The following is a 13,053-nucleotide window of genomic DNA, read 5'->3' as shown; positions in this document are numbered from 1 at the left end:
AAATGCTGTACAATTGCCGTCGTGACAATGGAACGAGCGAACGGGGCGAGCCATAAAGTTAATAAGCAATTTGCATAACAAATTTTCTAAAACGTTGACAACATGTCGCTGTCAGCCGGTGCACGGGACGCATGCTTAATGCGTTTGGTGCCACGTTGCGTATACGCCATGTTGTGCCACAGAAAGAGCATGGCATGCATTTAATTGTTTTGTTGCAGCCACAGACATGGGACAGCGCATGTGGACTGCGTTTGCTGTCTGCTGCATTTTTGAAATGAATGTTTCTAATTTACTCTCGAATTGTTGTTAATTAGCTTGACATGATTTGCGAGCCTGAATCGAGTTGGAACAACTCAGAGCTATGTAATTGAAGCTGCTCGTCTACGATATCCCCGAAATGCTTCGAAGAACTGATATTTCAAGAACTCTGCGTTACGTAAGGGACAATGCATGCATGCAGAGATGAATAGATCTTCTCATGGATGTAGACTATCTTCATTATACATTTAGATTTTAATAATGACATTCATATGAGTGCCTATGTTTATTACTGTAACTATGAATCTATCAACACATTTCAAATAACATGAATTACTGCTTAGCCTAATAAAATGAACAGTAAACTTGAATCATAATAGTTAATCATAATAGTTTGTCTGTATGAAAGGGTTTGGGTTTTGGGCTGGTATCTAAAATATAACACAAGCAAAAAAATATATATTTATACAATAATATTAAATAAATGAAAAATTTTGCTGATGATTTTTAATCGATAGCACAAGAACAAAAATAGTTATCGATACAAAAACTCGTTATGCGCATGCCATTTCAGGACTCTAGATCTTATATGTTCATAAATACGGGCAGACGAACGGAGGGGTAGTTGGACGGATGGGAGGGAGGATAGATGGACGGATGGATGAACGAATAGTCGGGCAGATATAGACATGGACTGTATCAACTCCGTTTGTCGTCCTGATTAAGAATATATATAATTGAGGGGGGCTGCCAAGACTATTACATTAAACGATATTTTTATACTCAGATTTCCCATTTTTAAAGGGTTCCTTGAGTTCGGGGTGTATAAATATAGTAGAATGATAAGGTGATCGATCAGTTTTATCCGCTTTACACAAAAATATAAATTATAGATTATTATTCAGAACGAATTTTATTCAGGGGGACAGAATTTTTGTTCGATTTATCGCGATTTTCGATTTAGCGGGCTACAAATGATCTAGACTCGACTGTGAAAGTGCTCCTACTTATATTCTATACTCTCCGCTCGACTCTCTAGACAAACTTGTTCTTTATGTTTCTGGTAACAGAATGAAGTTGGCAACGTGTTTATGCTTGCATTTAGCGAATTTTCCAGTGCAATTAGCCAGTGTCAATTGTTCATGTGGTTCGTTGTGTTTGTGTGTGTGTGTGTGTGTGTGTGCATGTGAATGGGCTGTGTACAGCATTAGTGGCATGTTTTGTTTTTCATGTAGCCAGGCATGGTCACACTCACACTCACACACACACGCTCGTAGATAACTACATGAATATACACTCATTCCTAACTGCCATTTGCATCTGTTTCTACTTCCGTTGGTTGGCCACAGAGCAAGAGGCCTGCTGTCAAGCGGCTCTGCGGCAGGTCCGCTCGCTCCCTCGGGCACGACATCATTTGTAATTTGATGCTATGTGCACAGACACACACACGCACACACACACAAGCACGCAGAGGAGGGGAGAGGAGGCTGTGCAAGTGCCGTTAGTCGGCAAGGAAATGTGCCTCAAAGTATGCAACACACAATTGCGGCCAGGGCCAGCCATCATAATTGCACGCACACACACACACACACATAGAGACAGAGATGTCGACATTGATACTCTACACACACACACACACAGCTGCTGTCCGTACAGATGACAGGCAATTGCAATTGCATTTCACATTATGCTTTATTATAATTAAATGATAATCAATTTGGTAAATATTTGATATCAGAGACCAAGAAATGAAAACTAATCAGGCGTGATTATGGCACACGAGCAGCAGCAGCAGGAGTAGCAGGAGCAGGAGCAGCAGTGCGAGTGCCCGCTGGCCCAAATGCAAATACTCCAAAATCGAGGCGAATATTTGCTCGGGCAAAATCAATAAACCTGCAGCCAAGCCAAGCCAAGCCAAGCCCAGCCGAGCCGAGCCAAGCTGTGCAAGTGCAGTTGCATGAAAAGTGCCAATAAATAACATTTCTTAGCAATTTACTTGAGAAATGGGTTTTAGCGCAGACTACGGCGGGGCAGCAGCAGCAACAGCAACAGAAGCAAAGGCAAAGGAAAAGGCAAAGGCAAAGGTAACAATCAGAACGACAACAACAACATCAGTGAGTGCAACAGCAATAGAAACTAAGGTAACTACAATAACAACAGCAAAGACATGTGCAGCAGCAGGAGCAACCGTAGCAACAGCAATAGGAACAACAACAGCAACAGCAGCAACGGAAAAAGCTTAGGAAACAGCAGCAGCCTTGGCAATTCCAACAGTAAAAACAATAGGAAAATGAATAGCAACAGCAGCAGAAACAGCAACAGCAACATTAATAACAAGAGCAACAACAGCAGCAACAGCAACAGCAACAGCAACAGCAACAGCAATAGCAATAGCAATAGCCATAAACATCTTCAAAGCAGTAGAGACATCAGTAGAAGCAACAACCAATGCAACAGCAACAGAAAAGACAAAAGAAAAGACAACAGCAACAGCAAAAGCAACATCTACAATATAATTAAAAGTAGCAGCAGCTACTGCCATTGTAACAGCAACAGTTACATTAGTTACATTAACAATAATGGTAGCAGCAATGCCAACAGCAACAGTACCAGTAACAGCAACAGCAACAGTAATGCATACAGTAGCAACAGTAAAAGCAATATCAAGGCTAACAGCAGCAGATCTAGCCATTGCAATACCAGCAGCAGCAGCAGCAGCAGCAACAATACAGCAACAACAATTGAAACAGCAACACTAATAGTTATATCAACAGTAAAGGTAACGGAAACAACAACAGAAAATGCAGCAGCAACATTCATAGCTATGACAGCAACAATTGCAGTAACAGCAACATTAACAGCAGCAGCTTTAGCCATTGCAACAGCAACAATAGCTGAAACAGCATCAACAGCAACAACTGCAGCAGGAGCAACAATACCATAGCTATTACAACAGCAGCAGCAACATCAGCAGCAGCAACAACAGTAGCAGCAAAAGTAGCAGCAATAGCAAAGGCAACAGCAACAATAACAGCAACAACTGCAGCAGCAGCAAAGGCAAAGGCAACAGTAGCAGCAACAACAATAGCAGCAACAACAATAGCAGCAATAACATTAGCAGTAGCAGTGTTAATCATTGCAACAGCAACAACAACAGCAACAGCATTGACAGCAATAACTGCAGCAGCCACAATTGCAAAGGCAACAACAACAGCAGCAGCAATACCAACAGCAGCAGCAATACCAACAGCTACAGCCATAGCTATGACTCTAATGACAGTTACAACAGCAGCAGTACCAGCATTAGTCTTAGCCGTTGCAACAACAACAACAACAGCAACAACTGCAGCAGCAGCAGCAACAATACCATAGCTATTGCAACAGCAGCAGCAACAACAGCAGCAGCAGCAGCAACAACCATAGCAACAGCAGTAACATTAACAGCAACAGTGCCATTGCAACAGCAACAACAACAACAAAAACGACAGCTGAAGGAGTAGCAAAAATACCATAACTATTGCAATAGCAACAGCAACTGCAGCAGCAACAGCAATAGCAACGGCAATCGCAGCAGCAGCCTAATGCAACAGCAGCAGCAACAGCACTAGCAACAGCAGCAGCAATACCAGCAGTAGCAACAACAGCAGCAACATTAGCAACAGCACTGCCATTGCAACAGCAATGCGCCGCAGCAGGCGCATCCAGACCAACACCACCAACACCACCAGCACCACCAGTGGCTGGCAGTCAGGCAGGCAGTCAGTCTGGCGGGGCATTCAAGCCGGCAGCAGGCAGCAGCAGCAGGCGCCGTCATCGGCAGCATTGAATGAGCCACCACCAAAATCAATTCCCTAGCTATTTCGCAGCATGTAATTTCTCAATTTTTTGGTTCGCTGTCCAGGGCAGATTGTTGTTGCCTCGTGGCTTCATTGTTTTGTTTGCAGCTGCTGCTTCTTCTTCTTCTTCTTCTTCGGCTACGTCTTGTGTTCAGCTGTTGTTGTTGCTGTTGCTGTTGTTGTGCTCGTGCAACAAAACCCACTTAATTTAGAGCCATGGCAATATTGAGACTTATTCGCCCGGGTCTGGGGCGACTTAGCCATTTCTATTTAAAGTTCAGTGCACAACAATAATTTGGTTTTCCTTTTCATTTTCCGTCTTCTATTTCTTCATTTTCCTCTCCAGCTTATACAGCTTTTTGTTTGGTTTCACTTAGCAACATTAATTGTGGCAATAAATCTGGTTGGGAACACGACTTTTCCGAGCACTTCCATTATAATGAACTATGCAAGAATTTTTCAATATTTGCTGTTGGCTAATGCATTTCATCAATCGACTCTGTTCGAAACTTGAAGATACTAATGCAATGAAAATGGAAATCGAAATCGAAATTTGTGAATAGCTTGACTTGACAAATTTTCTTAATGGAAAATTGTTGGCTTTTTATATGAGTTTTAGTTTACTGTTGAATTTTGTATGTTTCGAATGTATATCAAATAAATAAGACAGAATAATAATAATAGTATTATTTTTTATTTCTTATAGAGTCAGTGAAGGGTTTATGAATATTTTTGATAAAAAAAAAAAAAAAAATAATAATAATAATAAAATAGAATACAAACATTTCTATCTATATTATGCAGCTTTAATTGTTGTATTTCCTATAAAAATATGAAAATTATGTCGAATTCAATAATTTAAAATATTATTTTTTTTTTTATAATTACTTTTTTTCTTTTAATAAAATTTATTATATGATCAATTATTTTTTTATTTTATATTTTATAATTACTTTCTTTTTTAATTAAATTTAAAATATTTTTAAATATTAAAAAAATTATTTATTTTATTATTTTTAATTTTATTGTTATTTATAAATTTTTTAATTTAAATTTATTAAAAAAATTTTTATTGTATAATTTTGGGTTTCATTTCGACAAGAATCATTTTGTTTATAAAATTTATTGTTAAATCTTTATAATTATATCTCTATTTCTAATGCGATGCTAACTTTTCCAAGCCCAAGGACTTGACCTTCTCGTCGATCCAGCTGCGCAGGTAGGGAACGTTCGCATAGACCGCTGGCACATCTTCGTTGGCGCAGTCGATGCCCCACGAGACAATGCCGGCCAATCGATAGCGATTCTCCTGTCCAGGTATCGTGCAGAAGAGCGGCGAGCCGCCGTCACCTTTGCACGTGTCCTTGCCCTTGGTGCCGCCAGCGCAGAGGAAACTGGGCCGCAGGCGGAAGCGTTTTTCCAGCCGCGTGAGGCGCAGCAGTCCCTGGCACTCCATGCGGCTGACCACGGGCAGTTCGATGCGCTTCAGCAGCCGCTCGTTGCTCGGGCTGCCCAGCTGACGGCCGCCCCAGCCGGTGGCATAGCAGAGAGCCTCGCGCAGCTCCGCCTGCAGCTTGGGCGTCTCGGGCGGCGGCAGGCAGATCGGCTGAACGTGCGGCTGAATCTCAACGGGCTGCTCCAGCTCCAGCAGGGCAATGTCATTGAAGAAGCCATCCGGATCGAACTCCTCGTGCATGATAATCTGCTTGATGCGACGCGTCTGATGCTCGTGCGGCTCATCGATGCTGCTCAGATCCCATTCACCAAAGCGGGCCAGCAGCGTGTCCACTGTCTGATTCCTGATGTTGTGGCTGCTGGTGAGCACCAACTGGGGATGGATCAGTGTGCCGCCACAGAGGTACTGCTGGCGACCGGTCATCAGGGCCACCATCCAGGGGAACTCGGCGAAGAGCGCCACATCCTGCTGATACTCGTAGTTATCCTCGTCCGGGATGAGGCCCTTCGGATTGCTCCAGCCGCAGCCCTGGTACTTGAATTCACGCAGCTTCGGAACGTAGGGACTGTCTCTGGCTTCCACCTGCAGACAGGTAAATGTGTGAATTGATGATCATTTGATCAACTGCTTACGCACCTGCTGATCCACCGCGCAGCAGCGCTGCAGGGCTCGGGGACAGGTTGTGGTGCCGATGCGCGGATTCAGGATGAAGCGACCATCGTCGATGATTTTATTGTCGCGGCACAGCTTGCGTGGCACACACTCCATATTCTCGCCGCAGGACTCGTACATGCTCTCCTCCTCCGTCATCGTTGCGCTGGCTCCCCGTGTTCTTGTTGCTGCTGTTGTTTTTGTTGCCGTTGCCTTTGCCGTCACCTGCATGGCATCCCAGCTCTCGAGCTGCTCCTGGTCACAGCACACCAGTCCCTCGCCACAGGTGCGCGCCATGCGTGGCCCGATTATGCCATGGCCCGAGTCGTCCGACTCGTTGCAGCGCTGCTCCGTGACGCACAGCTCCAGGGCGCCACATGGCGACGACGACTTCGCCGCCTGCTGTTCATTCGCCAGCAGGAGGACGCAGGCCAGCCACAGTGGGCAGTAGCACCAAGGGAACTTCATTCAGCTGCTGCAAGAATTTGATGAATATTTCATATTCAATAATAATATTCAATAAGATGGAGATTTGATATTATAGGAATCATACTTCGTTACATGAAATGAATACCTACAAATTAAAAAAAAAAAAAAAAAAACTCAATACTATTAAATATAAATTATAATATTATTTAAAATAATAAATAAATATATATTGCAGTTTTTTAAAGTATCTATTTTATTTTAATTATTTATTTAATATTTAATATTTATGCATAAATTTATTGATTTCATAGTTTCAGAGCTTGATGTAAGTTGATTGACCTAATGAAAAAAAAGAGTATGCTTTCCCGCTTTCTTTTGCCGCTTACAATTGCTTCGTTCTTTATTATTCCATTTTAAATTTGTTCAGTGTATAAAGAAATTGATTGCACTTCGCGCTGATAACTATATTCTTATCGATGCAAACACAGCCTCAAGCTTAATCTGTTTGGGTTATCACGAAATATTTAAAGAGTTTAATTTGTTATGTCTTTTATAAAAATCATTGAAAATGTAAATCAAATGAAAAATAAATAATAATAATAATAAAATCAAACAACATATTTATTTTAAAACTGAATATATGTATATTAAAAAAAAAAAAATTATCAAATGAATTAAAAAGAATGCAATAAATTTAGAAAGCAAAAAAATAATACTAAAAAATATACTAAAGTAAAAAATACAAAATAAAAAAAATATGAATAATAATAATAAAAAAGTACAAATGAATTTATTTAAAAATTATTATTTAAAAAAAAAAAATATATATATATATAAAAAATATATAAAAATAATAATAAATAAAATTTATTTTTCAAAACGAAATTCATAATTGATATATATTATATATGCACTTCTTAATACGCCTTGCTAGGTATGAGAAGATTCATAAATGGCAGAATTCACATTTTATAAAAATAAATTGAATTAAGTAAAGTTAGTAAAAGTAATTGAAATATTACTATAAAGTATGCACACATTTAATTGAGTTTTGATTATTTATGATTATTTCCAGAGAGTTAACTTAGCCGACAATAAAGAATGCAAGACGCGAGATGCGAAGAGGAGAAACAAACGGGAAATCGAAAAGTGCGCAGCTAATTAGACACTTAACACAGGGTATCTGTATTCAGTCACTTTGAAGTCCGCTTGATCAGCTTGACATCTATTTATTTATTTTTGTTTATTTTTCACTTTCTATCACTAATTTAATTGTTTTATATGTACATATATATTACACGAGCAACATACATAATATTTTTATGAATTTGTCTAGGCTCAATTTTTAGACACTATTCGATTCGCGTTCAATTTCAACTGATTGACTAGAATTAGAACTCTCGTATCTTATAGAACCGGCTTGAAAGCAATCTTGCTCAAAGCTGACTCGAGTTGAGCGTGAAACAAGGCGAAACAAATAGTAAAGAGAGAGAGGGAGAGAGAAAGAGAAGATAGAGTGTAATATATATATATAAAGAGAGAGAGCGCAATAGACATTTAATTGATGAGCTGAGAGAATAATTCAAGCCAAGTAAAATAATATTCTCTTGATGCTTGCTTGATACTATAAATGTTTTCAATCTGTGCCTATAAAATAGATGTCTAGGAGATTGCCTCACTTAGTCGATACTCAGCATCTCATTGAAATATGTGAGTAAATAAATATAATACAAATTTGTGAGCAACTTAATATTCAATTAAATTCAAATAGTTTGCGTAATATTATAGACATATATGGAATTATATGTGATTCTATCAGCTGTCGGGTTTCTCTGTATTGCAATTTGAAATTTAGCCAAGAGACAATAAGAAAAGAAATTCTTAAAATAATAATTGTCGTAATAGTAATGAAATAAATAATCGACAACCAATCAAATTTTCACCTATTTTCCCACATGTATTATACGTGAATCAAGTTAATAATTTATACGCTGTCCAGTTTTGTGCTATGCGTCACTCAGTTAGAGTATTTTCCTCGTATTTATTATATATTCCCCTATTTCTTATTTGCATATTTCATGCGAGGTCTATTAAAAAATTATTGCTAATTTTGTAATTCGCTCACGAATATTTGTTGCTCGATTTTTTATTTTATTTATTTTTATTTTTATTATTTATGTTATTTCACATGTTTGTTGTTTGTGGTCTTTGGAATACTCAGTTAATTTTTAAGAGTTTTGATAGCATATTCCAAAAAAATATATCAAAGAATATGAAGAAATATAATAATGATAGAGCACCTACCGTATTTTCTAGATTTATTCCACTGGAACTTTTTTGTGGCCAAAACGGAAGAGGCCAATGAAATGTATAAAGATAATAAACAAGATGAATAATAAATAGAAATAACACACGTGATTTCAAATTAATGTTGAACAGACCTCGTTTAAGTATTTTTATAGGGAATATCAAACATCTATATCATGCCGAGCTTTCTATTAGGAATTCGATATTATACAATATATATCATTTTCAGAAAATATTGTACTTATCTGAGAGTTATACAAATGTTATATTATTATTATTATTATTATTATTATTATTACTATTATTAAAAAAAAAGATAATAATAAAAAATTATTATTATAATTATTATACCTATTAATAATTTATTTTTTTATTTTTTTTATTTCATCGATTGATATTTGTTGTTTACTCACTTTCAATTATCTTACATTTTCTTTTTACTGTGTTTTACCATCTATTATGAACAATTATGAATTATGAACAAATTATTCCCCATGCTCAATTCAAGTTTATTTGGTATGGAGCGCTTGTTGAAGTTGTTGGTGCTGCTGCTTCTGGGCGATGCCTGCTGGAGCTTGGGCTTGTGCAAGAGCGATCAGATTTGCATCAGCGAGCAACGCTGCAACGAGACGGATGATTCGGGCAGTGGAATCTTTGGACCTCGCATACTGGGACGCAGCTGTGGGGCGGGACTCGTCTGCTGCGACAAGGCGCAGCTGGAGAGCTACGAGGCCAGCATGGCGACGCGCCGATCGAAGCAGATGCCAACAGGCATGGCCATCGATGTGGACGCGAAGCTGGACTACAAGAGCTGCGACGTGAGGAGTCTGTGTGTGCCGCGGCACCTGTGCCGCACGGGCACCGTCAACGAGGATGGCCGATTCATACTGAAGCCGCGCATCGACAATGCCAGCAACTCCGGCTGCGGCATATTCGAGAGCTGCTGCCCAATTGGCGATCAGGTGAGGCATATGGAGTTGAAATTGAAATTGAAATTGATATATAAATGAATGGCAACTCTTGCAGCTGGATGAGAAGGATAATCGAGTGCGACACCAGCTAAACGACTTCAAGTACAAGGGCTGCGGCTATAGCAATCCGGCGGGCCTCTACTACGCCCTGGTTGGCTACAATGACCACGAGGCTCGCTTCGCCGAGTTCCCCTGGATGGTGGCCGTGATGGACCTGCAGGGCAAATACATATGCGGCGGCACACTGATCCATCCGCAGCTGGTGCTGACCAGCGCCCACAATGTGGCCGAGCTTGGCGCGGACGAGCTGCTGGCTCGAGCCGGCGAATATGACTTGAATAGCAACGAGGAGCCGTACGCCTTTCAGAGCCGTCGCATAAGCAATCTCTGGCGCCACGAGCAGTTCAACCGTCTGAACTTTCACAATGACATCGCCATGCTGGTGCTGGAGCAGCCCTTTCAGCTGGCGCCGCACGTGCAGCCGCTCTGTCTGCCGGCGGCCGAGAGCACGGCGCTGCAGAAGGATCTGCGTGAGGCGGAGTGCTTTGCCACCGGCTGGGGCCATCGCCATTTCTCGGCTCCCCGCATGGAGCACATACTGAAGCGCATCGATCTGCCCGTGCTGGAGCACGAGTACTGCCAGAGGCTGTTGCGCCGGACAGTGCTGGGGCGACGCTTCAAGTTGGACTCGACCTTCCTCTGCGCCGGAGGCGTCGAGGGCAAGGACACCTGCAAGGGCGACGGAGGATCGCCTCTGTTCTGCAGCATGGCCGGGCAGAACAAGCGCTATCAGCTGGCCGGCATCGTCTCCTGGGGCATCGAGTGCGCCGACAAAGATATTCCCGCTGTCTACACAAGTGTGCCGCATCTCAGGAGCTGGATCGATGAGCAGGCCTCGAAAATTAATATAAAACTAGAAGAGCCGTGAACAAATTATGCTTAGAAATATTTTTGGTAATGGGATTTATGTGTTTGATCAAGTAATTTATATGTTTACTTTGCATATTAAAGGAGTTTATATTTTTGTTGTTTATATTTTCTATTTATGTTTATTTTTTGATATTTTTTAATTTAATTGTAATTTGTTCTTATTTCATTATATTTTCATTTTAACTTTAATATTGATTTTTTTACTAATTTATATTTTTTTTATATATTTGTATTTTATTTCTTTTTAAATTGTTTTTTCTTTTGTTTCTTTTAATTTTATTTGTTTTTATATTGTTTTTTATTTTATTTTTGTTTTATTTTTATTCTTATATTGATTTTTTTACTTTATTTATTTTTATTTTATTTTTTTTATTTTATTCATTTCTTATTTCTTTTTAAATGGTTTTTATTTTATTTATTTTTTTTTAAATTTTTTTTTAAATTTTTATATTGTTTTTCATTTTATTTTTGTTTTATTTTATTTTATATTATATTTTTATTATTTAATTTTTTTTTGTAATTGGTTAAAGAATTTTTTTTTATATTTTATTTATTTCTTTTTTAATTTTTAATATTTATTTATTTTATTAAATAATATTAATATTTTATTTTTATATTTTTTATTTCGTATTTTCAAATTTTATATATTTATCTTACCTATTTAAATTATTTTATATTTTATATAGCTGAAATAATAAGTTACCCAACTGCTGTCATACTCCGTATTATATTAGACTTAACCCCAACTAAAATACATCTCTAATTGAGAGCTGCGAAAAACAAGCAGCTTCAATTAAGTTTTTCCCCTGCAAAACTGTAAAACACATCAAACTAAAGTCAACTCGAATCTAATATAAAAAAACCAACTGATTGCAGACAAAGGTTTTTATGGCAGTTACTCTGACAATTAGCCATCCATTCTAAGTTCAGAGTAGATATGACTTTTTCTCCAACAAATTGTCATACGACACGTCGGACTTGAAATGGGATTAAATAGCTGGCAAAATGTAACTCATATGCGATGCATTTATATCCAGTTCCTGACTTAAGCCGTGCAACTTCAATAAATTTTGAGCCAGTTGCCTTAACTGCAGCAGCAGTGACAGCAGCCGAGCCGGCTACATGGGCTGCTGTCTACAGCAGGGCCAGAGCGGGGGGCGGGGAGCAACGCACAACTTTCACCTGGGCCGCCATAAATTTTGCTGCCTTGCATCCGTGTGTCGAGCTGGAGTCAATTGTGCTTAAATGTTCGACATCAACGGCGATTCATCAGGTGTAACTGGCTGATGGAGGTGCGAGCAAATCTCTCTCTCTCTCTCTCACTTTCTGTCTCACTCTCTGTCTCACTCTTTGTCTCACTCTCTCTTTTGGCATTGTCAGAATGCTTAATATCAGGCTTATGACTTTTATACGCCTTTATTTAACTTGCATATTTTTGCTGCTGCACTTTGATGATTTTTCCTTTGTGTTGATTTCTGAGTTTGTTTAAGTTGAAATTGATGGCATTAGAGCAAATTTATAGTTAGATAGAAGGTCAATAGAAATAAATATATTTTCAATATTTGTTATTTTAAACATAGATTGTCTATTGCTCTTCCACTGTATATTATATTAATAATGTTAGCTAGTTAAGGAAACGTTGATTTGACTTATTTGCTAGCTACTTATAAACTACTTACTAACTAATTAAATAAGCATATTGTAATTGTAAGTATAAATAACTTTTACTTAATTTATTTTTTTATTTCTTATTTTTTAATTGTTGTTGTTTTTTTAATTTTTTTATTTATTTATTTTTTTTTAATTTATGCTTTATTTATTTATTATGGCAGTTTGCTTTAGTATAAAAAAAAGTAAAATTTATTTTATTTTTTATTTTTTTACAATCATATAAGTTCTCTCTGTATTTTAAATTCCTAATGTTACCTAGTGCTCCAGTGTAAAATTAAAAAAAATATTAATAGAATATTTTTTATAGTATACAGGGATCTTACATACTACATCATCATAGCACAGACAGACTACTCAATCCACACAGCTGTTTAAAAATAATATAAATTTTATATGAAATTAATGATATATTGATATATTATGATATATTAATATATGGATAAACCAATTCACATTTAATTTAATAAGCTAAGGTGTAGAGTATAAAAAAGGTGAGTTGTTCACCTATATTATTTTTATCTTTTAACATATAACATTAAGGTAC

General features: G+C 38.0%; 2 protein-coding genes across 5 annotated transcripts; one reads left to right on the top strand and one right to left on the bottom strand.

Annotated features, from left to right (window-relative positions):
* Positions 1-5,201: 5,201 nt before the first annotated feature.
* LOC6580099 (phenoloxidase-activating factor 2) lies at positions 5,202-8,015 on the bottom strand. Of its 3 annotated transcripts, none has more exons than XM_015164091.2 (3): positions 7,942-8,015; positions 6,187-6,676; positions 5,202-6,132 (listed from the first exon to the last, which is right to left on the bottom strand). In XM_015164091.2, the coding sequence occupies exons 2-3, from the start codon at positions 6,667-6,669 to the stop codon at positions 5,251-5,253; spliced, it is 1,365 nt and encodes a 454-aa protein (XP_015019577.1). In that variant the 5' UTR covers positions 6,670-6,676; positions 7,942-8,015; the 3' UTR covers positions 5,202-5,250. The 3 variants fall into 3 exon arrangements, with proteins under 3 accessions (XP_015019577.1, XP_002005969.1, XP_015019576.1); XM_002005933.4 differs by having other exon boundaries at positions 6,187-6,673; positions 7,942-8,013; XM_015164090.3 differs by lacking the exon at positions 7,942-8,015 and adding an exon at positions 7,669-7,802.
* Positions 8,016-8,264: 249 nt separating this feature from the next.
* LOC6580098 (phenoloxidase-activating factor 2) lies at positions 8,265-10,941 on the top strand. Of its 2 annotated transcripts, XM_032730113.2 has the most exons (4): positions 8,311-8,340; positions 8,947-8,998; positions 9,446-9,899; positions 9,964-10,941. In XM_032730113.2, exons 3-4 carry the CDS (start codon positions 9,456-9,458, stop codon positions 10,834-10,836), a joined length of 1,317 nt encoding a protein of 438 aa, XP_032586004.1. In that variant the 5' UTR covers positions 8,311-8,340; positions 8,947-8,998; positions 9,446-9,455; the 3' UTR covers positions 10,837-10,941. The 2 variants fall into 2 exon arrangements, with proteins under 2 accessions (XP_002005968.1, XP_032586004.1); XM_002005932.4 differs by lacking the exon at positions 8,947-8,998 and having other exon boundaries at positions 8,265-8,340.
* The last annotated feature ends 2,112 nt before the right edge of the window (positions 10,942-13,053 follow it).

This window comes from Drosophila mojavensis, unplaced genomic scaffold, assembly GCF_018153725.1.
Source record: "Drosophila mojavensis isolate 15081-1352.22 unplaced genomic scaffold, ASM1815372v1 contig_80, whole genome shotgun sequence".
Classification (NCBI taxonomy): Eukaryota; Metazoa; Arthropoda; class Insecta; order Diptera; family Drosophilidae; genus Drosophila; species Drosophila mojavensis.
This window is presented reverse-complemented; position numbering and strand designations above follow the sequence as displayed.